This window comes from Crinia signifera, chromosome 1 (genome assembly GCF_055691185.1).
Source record: "Crinia signifera chromosome 1, ASM5569118v1, whole genome shotgun sequence".
Taxonomy (NCBI): domain Eukaryota; kingdom Metazoa; phylum Chordata; class Amphibia; order Anura; family Myobatrachidae; genus Crinia; species Crinia signifera.
Window position 1 is genome coordinate 410,269,371 of NC_139217.1, and position 15,448 is coordinate 410,284,818.

Here is a 15,448-nt window from a genome sequence, read left to right on the forward strand (position 1 = left end):
ACGGAATCTGCTGCTCTATATAAGACACTGTAACGGAATCCGCTGCGCTATATAAGACACTGTAACGGAATCCGCTGCGCTATATAAGACAATGTAACGGAATCTGCTGCGCTATATAAGACACTGTCACGGAATCTGCTGCGCTATATAAGACACTGTAACGGAATCTGCTGCGCTATATAAGACACTGTAACGGAACCTGCTGCGCTATATAAGACACTGTAACGGAATCCGCTGCTCTATATAAGAAACTGTAACGGAATCTGCCGCGCTATATAAGAAACTGTAACGGAATCCGCAGCGCTATATTAGACCCTGTAACGGAATCTGCTGCGCTATATAAGACGCTGTAACGCAATCTGCTGCGCTATATAAGACACTGTAACGGAATCTGCTGCGCTATATAAGACGCTGTAACGGAATCTGCTGCGCTATATAAGACGATGTAACGCAATCTGCTGCGCTATATAAGATGCTGTAACGGAATCTGCTGCGCTATATAAGACCCTGTAATGGAATCTGCTGCGCTATATAAGACACTTTAACATCCCCCCCACCCCCTCCCCCTGGCCCCACGAATCCCCCAAACCTCAAGTTTATTACTCTCCTCCAGGCAGTGGCGTAACTAGAACTTTGTGGGCCCCATAGCAAAATTTAGAATGCCCCCCCCCCATTATACGCACACCACAATGCCATTACACATTATGCGACACACCATAATGCCCTTACACAATGTGACACACCATAATCACCACCTATGAATGGTTACAACGCGGCGCAGCAAGCCGTATTTCAGCAAATATTACTTTTCTATAGCAAAGACAGATAAACACATATTAAAAGAAAATAAAACATTTGAAACAAGTTATTTCAGTATAATAATATTGCTGCTGCTCGTCAAAGAGAAGCTGCAGCAGCATCCAGCATGTCTTCACATAAGCACATGTGGGGGAGGGGGCTGAAGCAAAATTTAATGGAAAGTGAGAGACTGCAGGTGGTTCGATTTGGGAGTACCTCTGTCTTGTACTCCGCATGTAGTTGATGCAGTGCCTGCCTTGCAGTGCCAGTGGAAGAAGCAGGCAGGACGGAGGAGGAGGACGTCGAGAAGGGAGGAAGGAACTAGAGAGCACAGTTGGGGGCGGAGCTACTTCAGAGCCAAACTGATAGGGGAGCCTGAGGGGTCTGGAGTGCTGCTGCGCTGCCCGGAAGCCGGACCGAGCAGCAGCAGGAGGCAGGTGCCGGGCAGGGCAGCCGCTGGCACACGCTGCCCGGCGTTACTGTATGATATACTTGCAGGGATCATTTGCGGAGGGGGGGCGGGCCGGCGGCGCCATTCCACCAACTGTCGCCCGGAGCATGAGCTCCGGTGGCTCCGCCCTCCCTACGCCTCTGCCTATTAGGGCCCTATTCAGACCTGATTGCAAGGCTGCGAAATTGTGCGGCCAGCGTTCAGTTAAGGCGCAGCCCCGCTATATTGAAATTCCGCATTGGGAGTTAATGTGCACACTGTGTGAATGAATGTGTACAGCTACACATCCAGCCTTTGCATTTGCAGCCCATGTCCAAAAGGCATTTTAACAGGCTCACTATTGAATGAACTTTATACTAGGCACCAGTCATCTCAGGCGCCGCGTAGCCCTGGACTTACTCCTGATCTCATATACCCTGCTTTAAAACACTCAGGCACGCCTTCGTTTTTCCTTGGCGCACTCCACTTTTTTTGGGGCATGCTTACCGTTTTTCTTGGCACTTCCATGAAATGGCCCAGGCCCCTACTTCCCCTCAGTCACTTTGCCTATATAAATAGTTCAGGGTTGCCTACCTGACCCTCTACATGGGGGAGAAAATGCCCTGTTCCTGCACTTCCCTGGTAATGTAGGATTGCCACCACCTGTGGTGACACACCTTTCTTATCAATTACCTAGCTCCCCACAGGTGATGGCAATCATACATTACCAGGGAAGTCCAGGAACAGAGCATTTTCTCCCTGAAGGAGACGGTCAGGTAGGCAACCCTGAAATAGTTGCAGGTTTTCACCGCAGGATGGCCTCTTGCATGTGTACTACGGGCTGTACACATGTGCAGGGTATCAATAAACGGCCGTGCAATCAGGTCTGAATTGGGCCCTTCCTTTTTACTTTTCATGGTTTCTGGTTGCCTCGAAACCCATGTCATCAAGGCAAGTGGCTCAAATTATAACAACAATAGCAATGGTATATAATAGGATTACTAGAGCTGGCGCCACATTATACAGAGTAGAGCCGCTGCACATTCCAAGTGGTAGCAGTTTCTTTTACCAAGTTTGTTGTGTGTGGATCTGAGACAGGCACTAGTTCTATTATGTTTGTTTGTTTATTTATTATGTTATGTTTAACCAGGATTTCTGGGAATTCATACACATCTTCTTTGCAGTGGTGGCTCTAGAGGGGGGCTGCAGAATAGTTTAAATTTCAAATTGTCACACCAACTGCCAGGTAGTCACACCAACTGCCAGTGAGTCAGCTTGGAATGGCAGTTGGTGTGGCTCTCCTATTTGAATTTTAACTGTGCTGCAGCTTCCCTCTTGAGCCTTTTTGTATGCATAATAGCAGACTGTAGTCTGGCTCTGCATACAGCAATTTGGGTAATTGCCTATTTACTGTGTTCATGTCTGTCCAAAGCTTCTTGTTGATTTGTTTATGCAAATGCTGACCTGGAAAGCTGAGTGGTCAGTTTGTCAATTTTGGATTTTCTACTTTTATGTTTGAAACACTAGTTATTCTTATGACTGCTTTATAGATAGATAGATAGATAGATAGATAGAGTAGAGCAGGTCTCGCCAGCCTGTGTCCATCCACAAGTCTCAGCATGATTTACCAGCTGTTTGGTGGATGGGTGTGCTGGGACTTGTCATTTCTTTGAAGAGCCACAAGTTCGCCAGGCCTGTAATAAAGTCATTACGTGTGTTTTTTTAATTAATGTGTAGCAGAGATAAAGCAAGTACTGGCCAATCAGTTTCTGTCTGTCATTTTTGAAACACATTTAATTTTGGTACTTAGCATGGCACCCATTACGTAGTTTGCCTAGTGGTGTACTGAGATTACCAATACACCACTATGCTGGCTACGTAAATTACGTAATTTACGCAAATTACGTAAATAACGTAACTGGAGCTGTGCTAATATATAATGGATCATATCCCCACTATCCATGTCATACCCCCAGTGTCCACGTGGGAGTGGAGTCAAATTTAGAAAGTGTGGCGAGCAGGCGCGGATACGCGTCCCCTCGCGGGGCTCGCCACACTTCGGGCTCGGTGGCTCGCTGCGCTCGCCACACTTTCTAAAATTGACTCCACGCCCACGTGGACACTGGGAGTATGATGTGGATAGTGGGGATATGATTGTGTTAGTGGGTGTTGTGTGTGTGTGTGTGTTCAGTGTGCATTATACTTACCATCAACGATGTCCCCGGCACCTCCGGCACTCGGTTCCCCGCATTGCGTCCGCCATGACAGTCCTCACCAGTGGCAGCAATGTACGCAATTAGCGTAGTGCTGCTGGGGGAACAGGGAAACCATGTGATGCTCCCCCAGCGGTGACGACACTGAATGACGTCCATTGCTGCCACCCGTCCTTCATCTCCTTCATCCCGCAGTAAGTCAATCCCTGCAGTAACTCCCCACATATTAGCCGGGTGCCCGGCAATGGCTATGCTGACAACTTAGCCAAAGCTACGTTGTCAGCGTAGCGTAGCCGGGCGCCCTGCTAATACATAAGTACCTTAATTTATTTTATTTTTTTTAAATGCTGCCTGTATCCCCGGGAGCCCTCCCCCACAAATTCTGGGGCAGTCAGGGAGGCTTACATCTCCCTGCCTGCCTCCGTTCCCCGGCTCCCGTCTGCTTCACTATCTAAAAACAATAACTGCTGCCATCTACTATACAGTGACTCTTTGCTGCTTTGTGCTTTTTTTCTCCACTAATAATATTGCACTAATATTGATTGCACAGGGATATTTCTGCTGAAAAATCTTATCTCCTCATGTGTAACCCTAATAGTGGCTTTTAATATCCTTTTATATTATTTGTTGTTTAATTGCTTTGTGAATTTTCTATGATTTGTTGTATGTTTGCTTTACTTATTTTTTTATTAGTTAGAATTAAATATTTTTTTTTCTTTTACAGTGTGTTTTGTGAATTTATTGAACAAATAGTGACCTCTAGTGGTGATAACAAAATTAATAAGAGTGTATAAAATATAGAAGTATCACAGATCTTAGCGCAGTATCTTTTTTCTTTTGGGTTTCTGTATTTTTGTATGTGGTTAAGTACCCACATCTTTACTGCAGCACTTATCTGAGATTCTTCGACCTGTCTATGCAATATTTGACAAAATTTTGGAGACGTCTGTAGTCTGTACAGTACACTCACAAGCGCATAGCTCTGCGCCTATAAATGCCATTTGACAGCCTATATTTAATTAACAAAAAGGGATTTACTGTATTATATACACTGTATAGTCGCTGTTGTTGCCAGAATATAGGGGTTTTGTTGTTAATATAGATGTTAATTACGAATTGATAAAAGTTGTACGTTTTACTGCAATTTAAACTGTCATATTGGATTAAAGCAGTGGTTCCCAAATTGGCTTCTAATCATAAACTATGTGGACAATCAGAAGGGAATTCTGTCCCTCATCACATAGTGAACATAAGGATGACATATAAATACAACTTATTTAATTTTGTTTCTTAACTTCTTTGCAGCACAAGTTTAGTCTACAGCAGTGGTTCCCAAACTGGGTGCCGTGGCACCCTGGGGTGCCTCAGGACACTTGCAGGGGTGCCTCAGGTTGCTGGTCCAGAAACAATTCAAATTATTTATGGTCAATGTAAGAGACAAAATCAGTGCTGGTGGCTGGCAATTATAAAATATGTGTATAAACAGAAGCAAATTTTGTCCATCACCATATAACTGACCATAAGGATGACATTTAAACACAAGTTACTCAATTTAATATATGTTTCATCATTTTTCAAAAAGAAATGTTTGACTAGGGGTGCCTTGACAATATTTTGATGCTCTAGGGTACCGTGATTCAAAAAAGTTTGGGAACCACTGGTCTAGAGTGATGTGCAAAATACTCCTAGGCAGGGCTATTTTTGTGCAGGCTCCAGCAGGAACTGTGGCCCTTATTCTAGTTCACTCTTTCTGACAAAATATTTCTTAGATGGACAAAACCATGTGCACTGCAGGTGAGGCAGGTGTAAAACCCCACCCAAATCTAATTATCTCTGCACAAGTAACACCTGCCTCACCTGCAGTGCACATGGTTTTGTCCATCTAAGAAATATTTTGTCAGAAAGAGTGAACTAGAATAAGGGCCACAGTTCCTGCTGGAGCCTGCACAAAAATAGCCCTGCTCCTAGGGTACTATGATTCAAATTAAATTTGGAAACTTTGTTAAAGTTTGGGTTGAATATTAGTACAGCACGCCTGTATAGATTCATCAGTGTTTTCTGGACCTACACACAATTACATCTGTAGCTACCGTTGTTTCAGTAGGGAAAGAGCTACAGTACCGTAGCGTTCAACAGAAGACTGGAGCTGTCCATGGTATTTAATTGACTGAGGAGCACTAAATAGAGAAAGTGGTTCCATTACCTTGTCTCATGGCCAGATTCCATAATCACTGTACACCCTCTGTCCCTAATTTGTTGGTTCCCTTCCTGTCAGTCCCTAGAGCTTAGGGACATGTCACTCTCTTCCAGTTCTAGAAGAGTGCTGCCTGACAGATGCTATTAGGTAACTCTAAGTACAACACTGTTTTAGAATAAAGCTTTGTGCCAACTACCTGCCTCTGACCTTCGCTCTTATGCTAATGTTCCTGTAAAATATAGCTTAAATGGATGATGTAGTATTCTGCTAGCACCGTGGTGCAATCCAAATAACAGTTGTTAATAAATGTTTAAAAAAAAACCCACTGAAAACTCCCTTGGCACTCGGTTAATTTCATCTAGAGAAAATATGTCACAGGAAATAAGTAAAGCAAAATATGCCATTCCTGGCAAATTAGCACATTCATTTGTAGACAGAAGGTTATCGCAGTACAGAGTCTCATTTCCAAGTCTTTAGGTTCATCTGTAAAAGAAAGCTTATCCTGCCACCTTGTGGCAGAGAATAGGAAAAACAAAGGTAAGCGTTAAAATAAGCTACAGCAGTGGTTCCCAAATTGTGTGCCGTTGCACCCTGGGGTGCCTCGGAGCACTTGCAGGGGTGCCCTGGGTTGGTGTTACAGGACCAATTCATATTATTTAATGGCTAAACCAAATCTTCTTGCTGCCAATCAGAAAATATGTGGGCAAACAGAAGCAAATCCTGTCCCTTGCCACATTACTGACCCTAGGGATGACATAAACACAATTTAAGTAATTTTATATTTTTTTACTCAATAAGAATCTTTTGGCCTAGGGGTACCATGAAAACATTTCTGATACTCTAGGGTGCCATGATTTAAAAATGATTGGGAACCGCTGATCTACAGTGTAAATGACAGAATTTATGTGCCAATTGTGTGGGTACATCATTAACTACCTCTCTCTCTCTCTCTCTCTCTCGTAGTGGTACTTACAGTATTATGATTTGCTTTCTTTTATTTAAAGAGAGCACATACAAAATGTACAAAATGTATGTGTCCTATACACCAAATAAAATGTTTCTATCTATCATCTATCTATTATCTATCTATCTATCTATCTATCTATCTAGCAGGTGTGAGATACCGCACTCAATATACTCCTGGTTCAACTCGGCGGTGCTACCACTTTTAGAGGCAATTAAGTCCTAAATATAACAGTTTTGTAGAAGCAGGCACTCACCATAGGCAATTTTTCAGGGTTGAAGCACAAACACTTTTATTCAGTCATAGCTGGAGTCGACGTTTCGATCCTCAACAGGGACCTTTGTCAAGACAGCAAGTATCCAAAGGACTGGAGACACTGCCTTGTGCCTCCAGTCACAAAACTGTTATCTATCTATCTATATATCTATCTTTCTATGTATACATACTCTGTACATACTGCATACACAAATCAGACATAACATTAAAAAAAATTATAATAGCATTGGGTTTGTACCCCTTGTTTTATCAAAACAGCTCTGACTCTTTGAGGCATGGACTCCACAAGACCGCTGAAGGTGTCTTTTGTTATTTGGCAACAAGATCCTGTAAGCGCTGGAAGTTGCGAGATGAGGCCTCCATGGCTTGGACTTGTTTTTCCAGCAGATTCCACAGATGTTTGGATTGAGATCTGGGAAATGTGGAACAATGGTGTATCTATAATGGGTGAAGGGGGTATGGTGCAAACGGGCCCCTACACCCATTTTCTAGACTTGTGCAGGGCTGCAAAATCTCTGCGAAAAAACGATGTGCCCAGTTTCTCAGGGAAAATTGAGAAATTCGCCACTGCACCATTTGCCCAGAGACCTGTGCATACTCAGTAGATTCCATCTCAGCACTGTCCTATAGGGCGGGAGGGGAGGAGGCTGCACATGTTTGTCTTTTCATTGACAAACTCGATCCCGGGAATGCCGTGATTGAGCATTTTTCAATCTTCAATCCTGGGATTTAAAAAAAAAAAGCATCCGTGTCATCGCCCTGCTCCAGGACTACAGCAGTGAGAGACGCTGTACTTACTATAAGTGACACATGCCTAACCCATGCTAGATGATCTATGCATGCACACAACACAGAGTCAGGACTGGCCCACCCAGCTGTCACCAATCTACAAGAATTTAACTGCCCTGTGACAACGAACATTTCACTTCCCTGTGACAACGAACATTTCACTCCCCCTGTGGCAATGAGCATTTCACTCCCCCTGTGGCAATGAGCATTTCACTTCCCCATCGTAATGAGTATTTCACTTCCCTGTGGAAATGAGAATTTCACTCCCCTTTGGCAATTAGCATTTCACTCCCCTGTGGCAACAAGCATTTCATTTCCCTGTGGCAACGAGCATTTCACTCCACTGTAGCAATGAGAATTTCACTCCCTTGTGGCAATGAGCATTTCACTCCCCTGTGGCAACGAGCATTTCACTCCCCTGTGGCAACAAGCATTTCATTCCCCTGTGGCAATGAGCATTTCACTCCCCTGTGGCAATGAGCATTTCACTCCCCAGTGGCAATGAGCATTTCACTCCCCAGTGGCAATGAGCATTCCACTCCCCCTGTGGCAAGGAGCATTTAACTCCCCCTGTGGCAAGGAGCATTTAACTCCCCCATAGCAACAAGTATGTAGTCCCCTGCGGCAAAGAGCAGTTCTCTCCTCTGTGGCAAGGAGAAACTCCCCTGTGGCTAGGAGCAATTCACTCCCAAGGGACAGTTAACTAATCCATGGCAATGAACATTTAATCCCCCTTGGCAAAAAGCTATTTATTTCCCTGTGGCAAAGAGAATTTCACTCCCCTAGGGCAATGAGCATTTAATCCCCCATGTCAATGAGCATTTAATCCCTGTGGCAATGACCATTTAATCCCCCTTGGCAACAAGCATTTCACTCCCCCGTGGCAATGTGCATTTCACTCACCACTTGAAACAAGCATTTAATCCCCCTTGGCAATGATCATTTAATTCCCCATGGCAATGAGCATTTAATCCCCCATGGCAATGAGCATTTAATCCTCCTTGGCAACGAGCATTTCACTCCCCCATGGCAATGTGCATTTCATTACCCCCCTTGAAACAAGCATTTAATCCCCCTTGGCAATGAGCATTTAACTCCCCTATGGCAATGAGCATGTAATCCCTCTTGACAAGTAGCATTTCACTCCCCCGTGTAAATGAGCATTTAACTCTCCCATGGCAATGAGCATTTAACTCTGCTATGACAATGAGCATTTAACTGCCCCATAGCAACGAGCATGTAATCCCCATGGCATTGAACATGAAGCCCCTGGCATTGAGCAATAAACCCCCTAGCAATGCACATGTAGGTAAGCGACACTTATGTGGCATAATATGTAATAGTCATTATGATGTGTAGTATAATATGTAATGGGCATTATGGTGTGTGGTATAATATATAATAGACATCATGATGTGTGGCATAATGTGTAATGGACATTATGGTGTGTAGCACAATGTGTAATGGACATTACGTTGTGCATAAACCTGGTGCAATGTGTGTTAAGAGGCTCTACCTGGCACAGTGTTCTAAGGGACTCTACCTGGTGCACTGAGTCTAAGGGCTCTATCTGGCGCAGTGTGTCTAAGGGGCTCTAGCTGGCACAATGTGTATAAGTGACACTACTATGTGATGTAATGAATTGGTACTAATATGTGGCTGAATTTGTGATGCTCATCTTCGGCGCACACTGTCTCTATTTTTTGATTGTCGGGTTGTATTGCCGGTCTTGCATCTGAAAACAATAGGCCTTGGCTCACCATGGCTAGATAAGACTGGCTCCATATATATGTTCGCTTACCAAAAAAAATTAGTCTCGGGCCGGCCCTGCTCACAGTAGGTCACCCAGTAGTGTGTATGGGTCATAGGGTCGACAAGAGGAAAGTCAACATGCATTGGGTCATTCACTGAAGGTCGACATGCAACAAAGGCCGACAGGGTCATTAGGTCAACATGGGGTTAGGTCCACAGGGTCATTAGGTAGACTTGGGCAAGGTCGACAGTCAAAAGGTCAACATGGGGTTTTTCATTTTTTTGAATCCTGAATGTCGACACTAACATGGACACTAAATAAGTGCAGCGCGTCCCCTTGCATGGCTTGCTACACTTGCCATGCTTTGGGCACGGTGCCTTGCTATGCCTCGGCTTACTACTTTATTCTCCCACCATTCCCTAGTAGATGGTAGGGCATGAAATACCGCCTGTCGGCACGTCAGCTCCTAAAAATTGAAAAACCCCATGTTGACCTTTTGACTGTTGACCTAGCCCATGTCAACCTAACGCATGTGTCGACATAACACAAATGTCGACCATCAGACATGTCGACACAATGCATGTCGACCTTCCCCTTGTCGACCTAGTGACCGTATCCCCCAGAAGCACCCCCCTACTCCATCGCAGAGAAAAGACTGAGATGCATTTGAGTCGGAATCGTCCATAAATTCATGATGTGTATGCGCCGCACCTGCGCAGTTTGCTACAGATCCCTGGATGCAGCTGCTTTCCTACAAGCATGTGATTTAGAATCAGGCCGCTATATATATATATATATATATATATATATATATATATATATATATATATATATATATATATATATATATATATATATATATATATATATATATATATATATATAACAAGTACAAGAGAGAGCAACAGAAGTTCAAATATTAAGTAATTTTTTCTTTAGTAATGATTTGTATTCATTAAGCAATGCTTCTAAGGTATATTATTGTCTATTGGCCACTTTTCTCATTTGTCATTTCCTTTGCAGGGACAAGCGATCCTTATGTCAAGTTTAAGATTGGAGGAAAGGAAGTTTTCCGAAGCAGGACAATACACAAGAACCTTAACCCTGTTTGGGAAGAGAAGGCTTCTCTACTCATCGACAGTCTAAAAGAACCTTTATATGTTAAGGTAAGAACAGTTCACCACTGTCTGGTAAGGCAACAGAATATTATATACTATACTATAAATATAGTATACTGTAGTTGCTGCAACGAATCACACCGAAATGCTTTGTGGTATATTTATTAAATTGTAAGTTTACAGTAAAGAGTTACCCAAAGCAACCAATAAGATTCCAGCTATTATCTACTTGAAGGAGCTAGATCAGTCATGTCCAAACTATGATCCTCCAGCTGTTGTGAAACTACAAGTCCCATCATGCCTTGCCACAGTTTTGCTATCAGGAAATGCTAAAGCTATGGAAAGACATGCTGGGATGTGTAGTTTTACATCAGCTGGAGGGCCACAGTTTGGACATGCCTGAGCTAGATAAATGCTAAGTAGATATTGATTGGTTGCCAGTGGCGTAAGTATGGTGCGGCAGACCCCGCTACGGCTTGGAGGAGCCAGCACCAGCGGGATCTGCGGCGGGTGCCAGTGCACCGGCATTAAGGGAAGTGACAGCTGCATATGTAGCCAGGAGATGACCGGCAACGGCAAGCGTCATTAAGTTGCGCTGCCGCTGGCCTGGCTCTCATTGGGTTCTCCATGACGCATGTGACATCATCACGTCACACACACAGGGCAGGGAAGAGAAGATGCCGGGGACTGACTGACTTGGGGATCCAGCTCAGCCAGTGAGTCAGCCTCAGACTCTCAGCAGCTGCTACACCACTGGCACTGATTAAGTATCTGTGTGTATATAGATAGATCTATATGTATATATCCATATATGTATGTAGGTGTGTGTGTGTGTGTATATGTATATATATATATATATATATATATATATATATATATATATATATATATATATAAACAATGTAAAAAGATGGCGGCACTCAGAGGTCTTTAGAAAAAAGTTATATTTAAGGCATTACAAAATGCTGTAGTGTACCGACATTTCGGAGCTTATAGCTCTGTCTTCAAGGTGTGCTAAGTGAGTCTCACTTAGCACCTTGAATACAGAGCTACTGTATAAGCTCTGAAACGTCGGTACACTACAGCATTTTGTAATGCCTTAAATATAACTTTTTTTATGAAGACCTTTGAGTGCCGCCATCTTTTTACATAGTTTATCTACAACATCTATTGAAGGCACCGGGGCGGCCGACAACTAAGGAGAGTGCCAGTACAGTATGTATCTTTCAAATATGTTCTGACTTCTTTATCTTCACCCTACACAAGAGTCAGTGCATCTCAGTCCCAATCATTGATTGGTGTATACCATATTTGCCTACCCTCCTGCATTCTGCAGGAGACTCCCTGAATTATCAGCAATTTCCCCCTCTCCCTCATCCTATAGATTGTAAGCTTGTGAGCAGGGCCCTCCTACATTTTGACTGTCTGTAAATACTCTGTTTTGTTGTATCACTGTCTGCTATTGTAAAGCGCAACGGAATATGCTGCGCTATATAAGAAACTGTTAATAAATAAATAATAAATAAATTAGTCTAGCAATCTCCCTCATTTCACCTAGCCCCCATTACACTGTTACATTTTGGGGGGGAAAAGGAATGAGAGATAGATACAGTTACATTGAATCATCAGAGCTATTTCCTAGCACTTTAACAAGTACAGTATAGTATATGTTACTGCTTTGGGGCTCATCTACTTTTGGATATAAGTAGTTTTAAAAGATTCCACTGAAATATAGCAGTACACACCCACGCTTCTAGGTGCCACGTTTACAATCTCTTTTCACAATCTCTCCATATATGGAACTAGACACGCCCTTTGGGTGGAGCATGACATGCCTCTTCAATTGGGTGCTTTACAAAATTCTATTACCAACTATAATCTCCCTGAAACTCATTTTCAAAAGTAGGCAAGTATGGTGTATACTATCTTTTCTTTCCAAATGTAATTATTAAGTAGAAGGGAATACCTTGGTAATTAAGGTCGCTGATTGTATAATGAACAAACTTCAAATTACATGGTCAGCAACTTTGACATGTTACCTGTAAAAGTACAAGTGTTCATGTTGATACTATAAATGGACTGGTCAGACTTAGGTACCGGCAGTGCCTGATTAACCAATAGGCTGGGACACATGAGGCAGGAAAGGACAACTGCACAGGTTTTGATAGATGCAGAGGGGATGCAGTTAAGATCCCGGCGGTCGGGATCCCGGCGTTCAGAATCCCGACGCCGGAATCCCGACCGCCGAAATGCCGACACTTTCTCCCTCCTGGGGTGTCCACGACACCCCTGGAGGGAGAATAAATTAGTGTGCCGAGCGTAGCGAGGCACCGGGCCCGCTGCGTGGCGAGCGCAGCGAGCCCGCAAGGGGGGGGCGATCCACGTCCCCCCTTGTCGGCATTTCGGCTGTCGGGATTCCGGCGTCGGGATTCTGAACGCCGGGATCCCGACCGCCGGGATTCAATACTGAATCCATGCAGAGTGCTAGAATGAACACCAAAAGACCACACAGGCATTTCACTGTGCAAAAGAACTTTTAACATTTCTTCATAATAGAGCTGATAGTCTTTTTTTCTCATTGTATACTTTTATTCTGACTTCACGTACAAGAAAAGTGTCACTTGTTTAGGTTAAAGCACTGCCCAGCACTGAAGTAACATCGCCATCTAGTGACAATGTTCTATAATGCGATCAGCACACGTGGCATCATTATAAGTAGAAAATACAGTTATAAGAGTATTTTAGTTTGGCATGAATAATATATTGAAAATATATACCTGACATTTACTGTATGGTATAACAATGAATGGGATTTTTTTTTCCCCTAAGGATGACAAATGCAATTTACTTAATTTTATATATTTTTTCATACATTTCTTTTGGCCTAGGGATGTAAAACAAATTTTGATACTCAATGGCGCCATTACTGAAAAAGTTTGGGAACCACTGTCATAGCCTGTTATGCTAGCACAGCCATACCCGAGGTGCTTGCATCCACTCTCTAAAATGAGGCACATGCACAGAAGATGGTCATTGCCTTATAGGACTAGGGCTGGTTTCATAGTGCTAAAGGTTGTAGTACTTACTGATCTCCAACCAAATATTCCCTTATCCTGCAGACACCATTCACTTTCACTTTGCTGTTATCATTGAGGGCACTTTCTTGTTGTGTCTGTTTATTTGTTTGATTGCTTGTTTTTAACTGGTACCAAGGTCAGAAAGCCAGGATGTCCAATCACTGTACAGTCATGTCACCTGGGGTATCTGTGAGAGTAATACCCTTTCAGACCACACCTCAGGACCTGGGTCCCATTCACACTATGGAGGAAGCAGCGCTTGGAGACAGTGCTGCCTCCTCCACCGCCCCCAATGAAACGCCGCCGTTCCACCCTGCCCCCCATCTGAGGTCAGCGACTCAGCAATATGCTGGGATGCTGTGGGGAGCGTAAACCTTGCAAATGCCGGGATTTTCCCGGGATGGATCCGAGTCCAAATCCCAGATGCAACACGGCATTTGCGGTCTTAAGGTTTTTTAATATAGTGAATGTCTACTCTATGGTAGAAGATTTGAAGAACGTGCATGCTGCTAACTTTTGATAGAAAATATATTAATAAAGTACTGGTGGGGTTTTACGGGATACGGCCACTAGGTCTACAAGCATTAAGTCGACAAGTATCAGGTCGACACCACTAGGTCGACATGCAGGAAGGTCGATATCACTGAAGGTTGACATGGACAGGGACTTTGTATATGTGGACAGAGCTGCAAGTTTAGCCCCTTCATAGTACTGAAATGTCAATTGTACCCATTAGAGTATTTTTTATTATACATTTTATTTTGGCTTTTCCTTGTGTTATTAGATTGCTAATGTGCACTAAGGCACAACCTGTAGGATAAACAGATCTTTACACTGGACCAAATAAGCTACAAGCAAGCGTAACATTTTTCAGTGCTTTCAGTAGCAAATGATTACACTTTGTAAATCATTTTAATCATTGTTTAGGTCATATTTACAGACAATATTTAACGTATTTTGTCATTTGTTTAAATTCCAGGTGTTTGACTATGACTTTGGGCTACAAGATGACTTCATTGGGTCAGCGTTCCTTGATCTTACAACACTAGCATTGCAAAGGTATTTATTTTCCTATTATAATAATTCCTTTACATTTTCTTGGCATATGTGTGTTGGTGAGGCGGTATTGATCTCAACAACACAGTGCTGAGTACACCCTGTAGCAGCGCTTTCCAATCTCAAGTACCTCTGTACGCACGGCAATTTTGACTAGCTTTCGATTCGATTTTGACTATATAGCCCAAATTTTATCGAAATTGAATCAACATTGAACGGTTTTCAGCCGCATTTGATGCAAATTCAATCTCGATGCGCTGCCCTGCGGCATCCAAATTGAATTGAAAAATAGACTGTTCAGGCAAGACTATATAGTGTCGAATGTTAAACTGCACCCTGGGATTAGATTCAGTGATCTTCTACGGTCTGGGTAAATCCTTGCCGTCCGAGAACAGCGATTCCCCTAAACGGCGAGGTTTGCCGCAAATGCAGCAAGTCGGCTGCATTTTGTGGCGAGCCTCGCTGTTGGGACAACCTCACTAACTGTTTCCACCTCGCCTCAGGGAACAGGCGAGGTGGAAACAGCAAGTGCAGGGGGAAATCAGATGAATACTGACCCGCGAGCTACCGGCACCGCTAGCCATCATAGCTCGCCTTTTGGCATTGAATATACCCCTAAGGGGTATATACTGTATACTAAGGACCGATTCTATTAAAATAACAACAAGAATAATTGCTAAAACAGGCTTGTCTAGTAGTTATTCCTCTTGCTATCAGTCAAAGGGTCAAATGCACTAAGCTTCAAAAGTGATAAAATGGAGAGTGATAATCCACCAA

General features: G+C 43.3%; 1 protein-coding gene across 5 annotated transcripts in view; it reads left to right on the forward strand.

The window, feature by feature from the left end:
- Positions 1–15,448, forward strand: part of MCTP1 (multiple C2 and transmembrane domain containing 1) — a 798,197-nt gene that overhangs the window by 296,962 nt on the left and 485,787 nt on the right. For all 5 annotated transcript variants that reach the window (XM_083151771.1, XM_083151772.1, XM_083151773.1 and 2 more), the window contains exons 3-4: positions 10,444–10,586; positions 14,595–14,674. In XM_083151771.1, the coding sequence (XP_083007897.1) occupies positions 10,444–10,586; positions 14,595–14,674 (223 nt within the window). The remainder of the gene's footprint in view (positions 1–10,443; positions 10,587–14,594; positions 14,675–15,448) is intronic.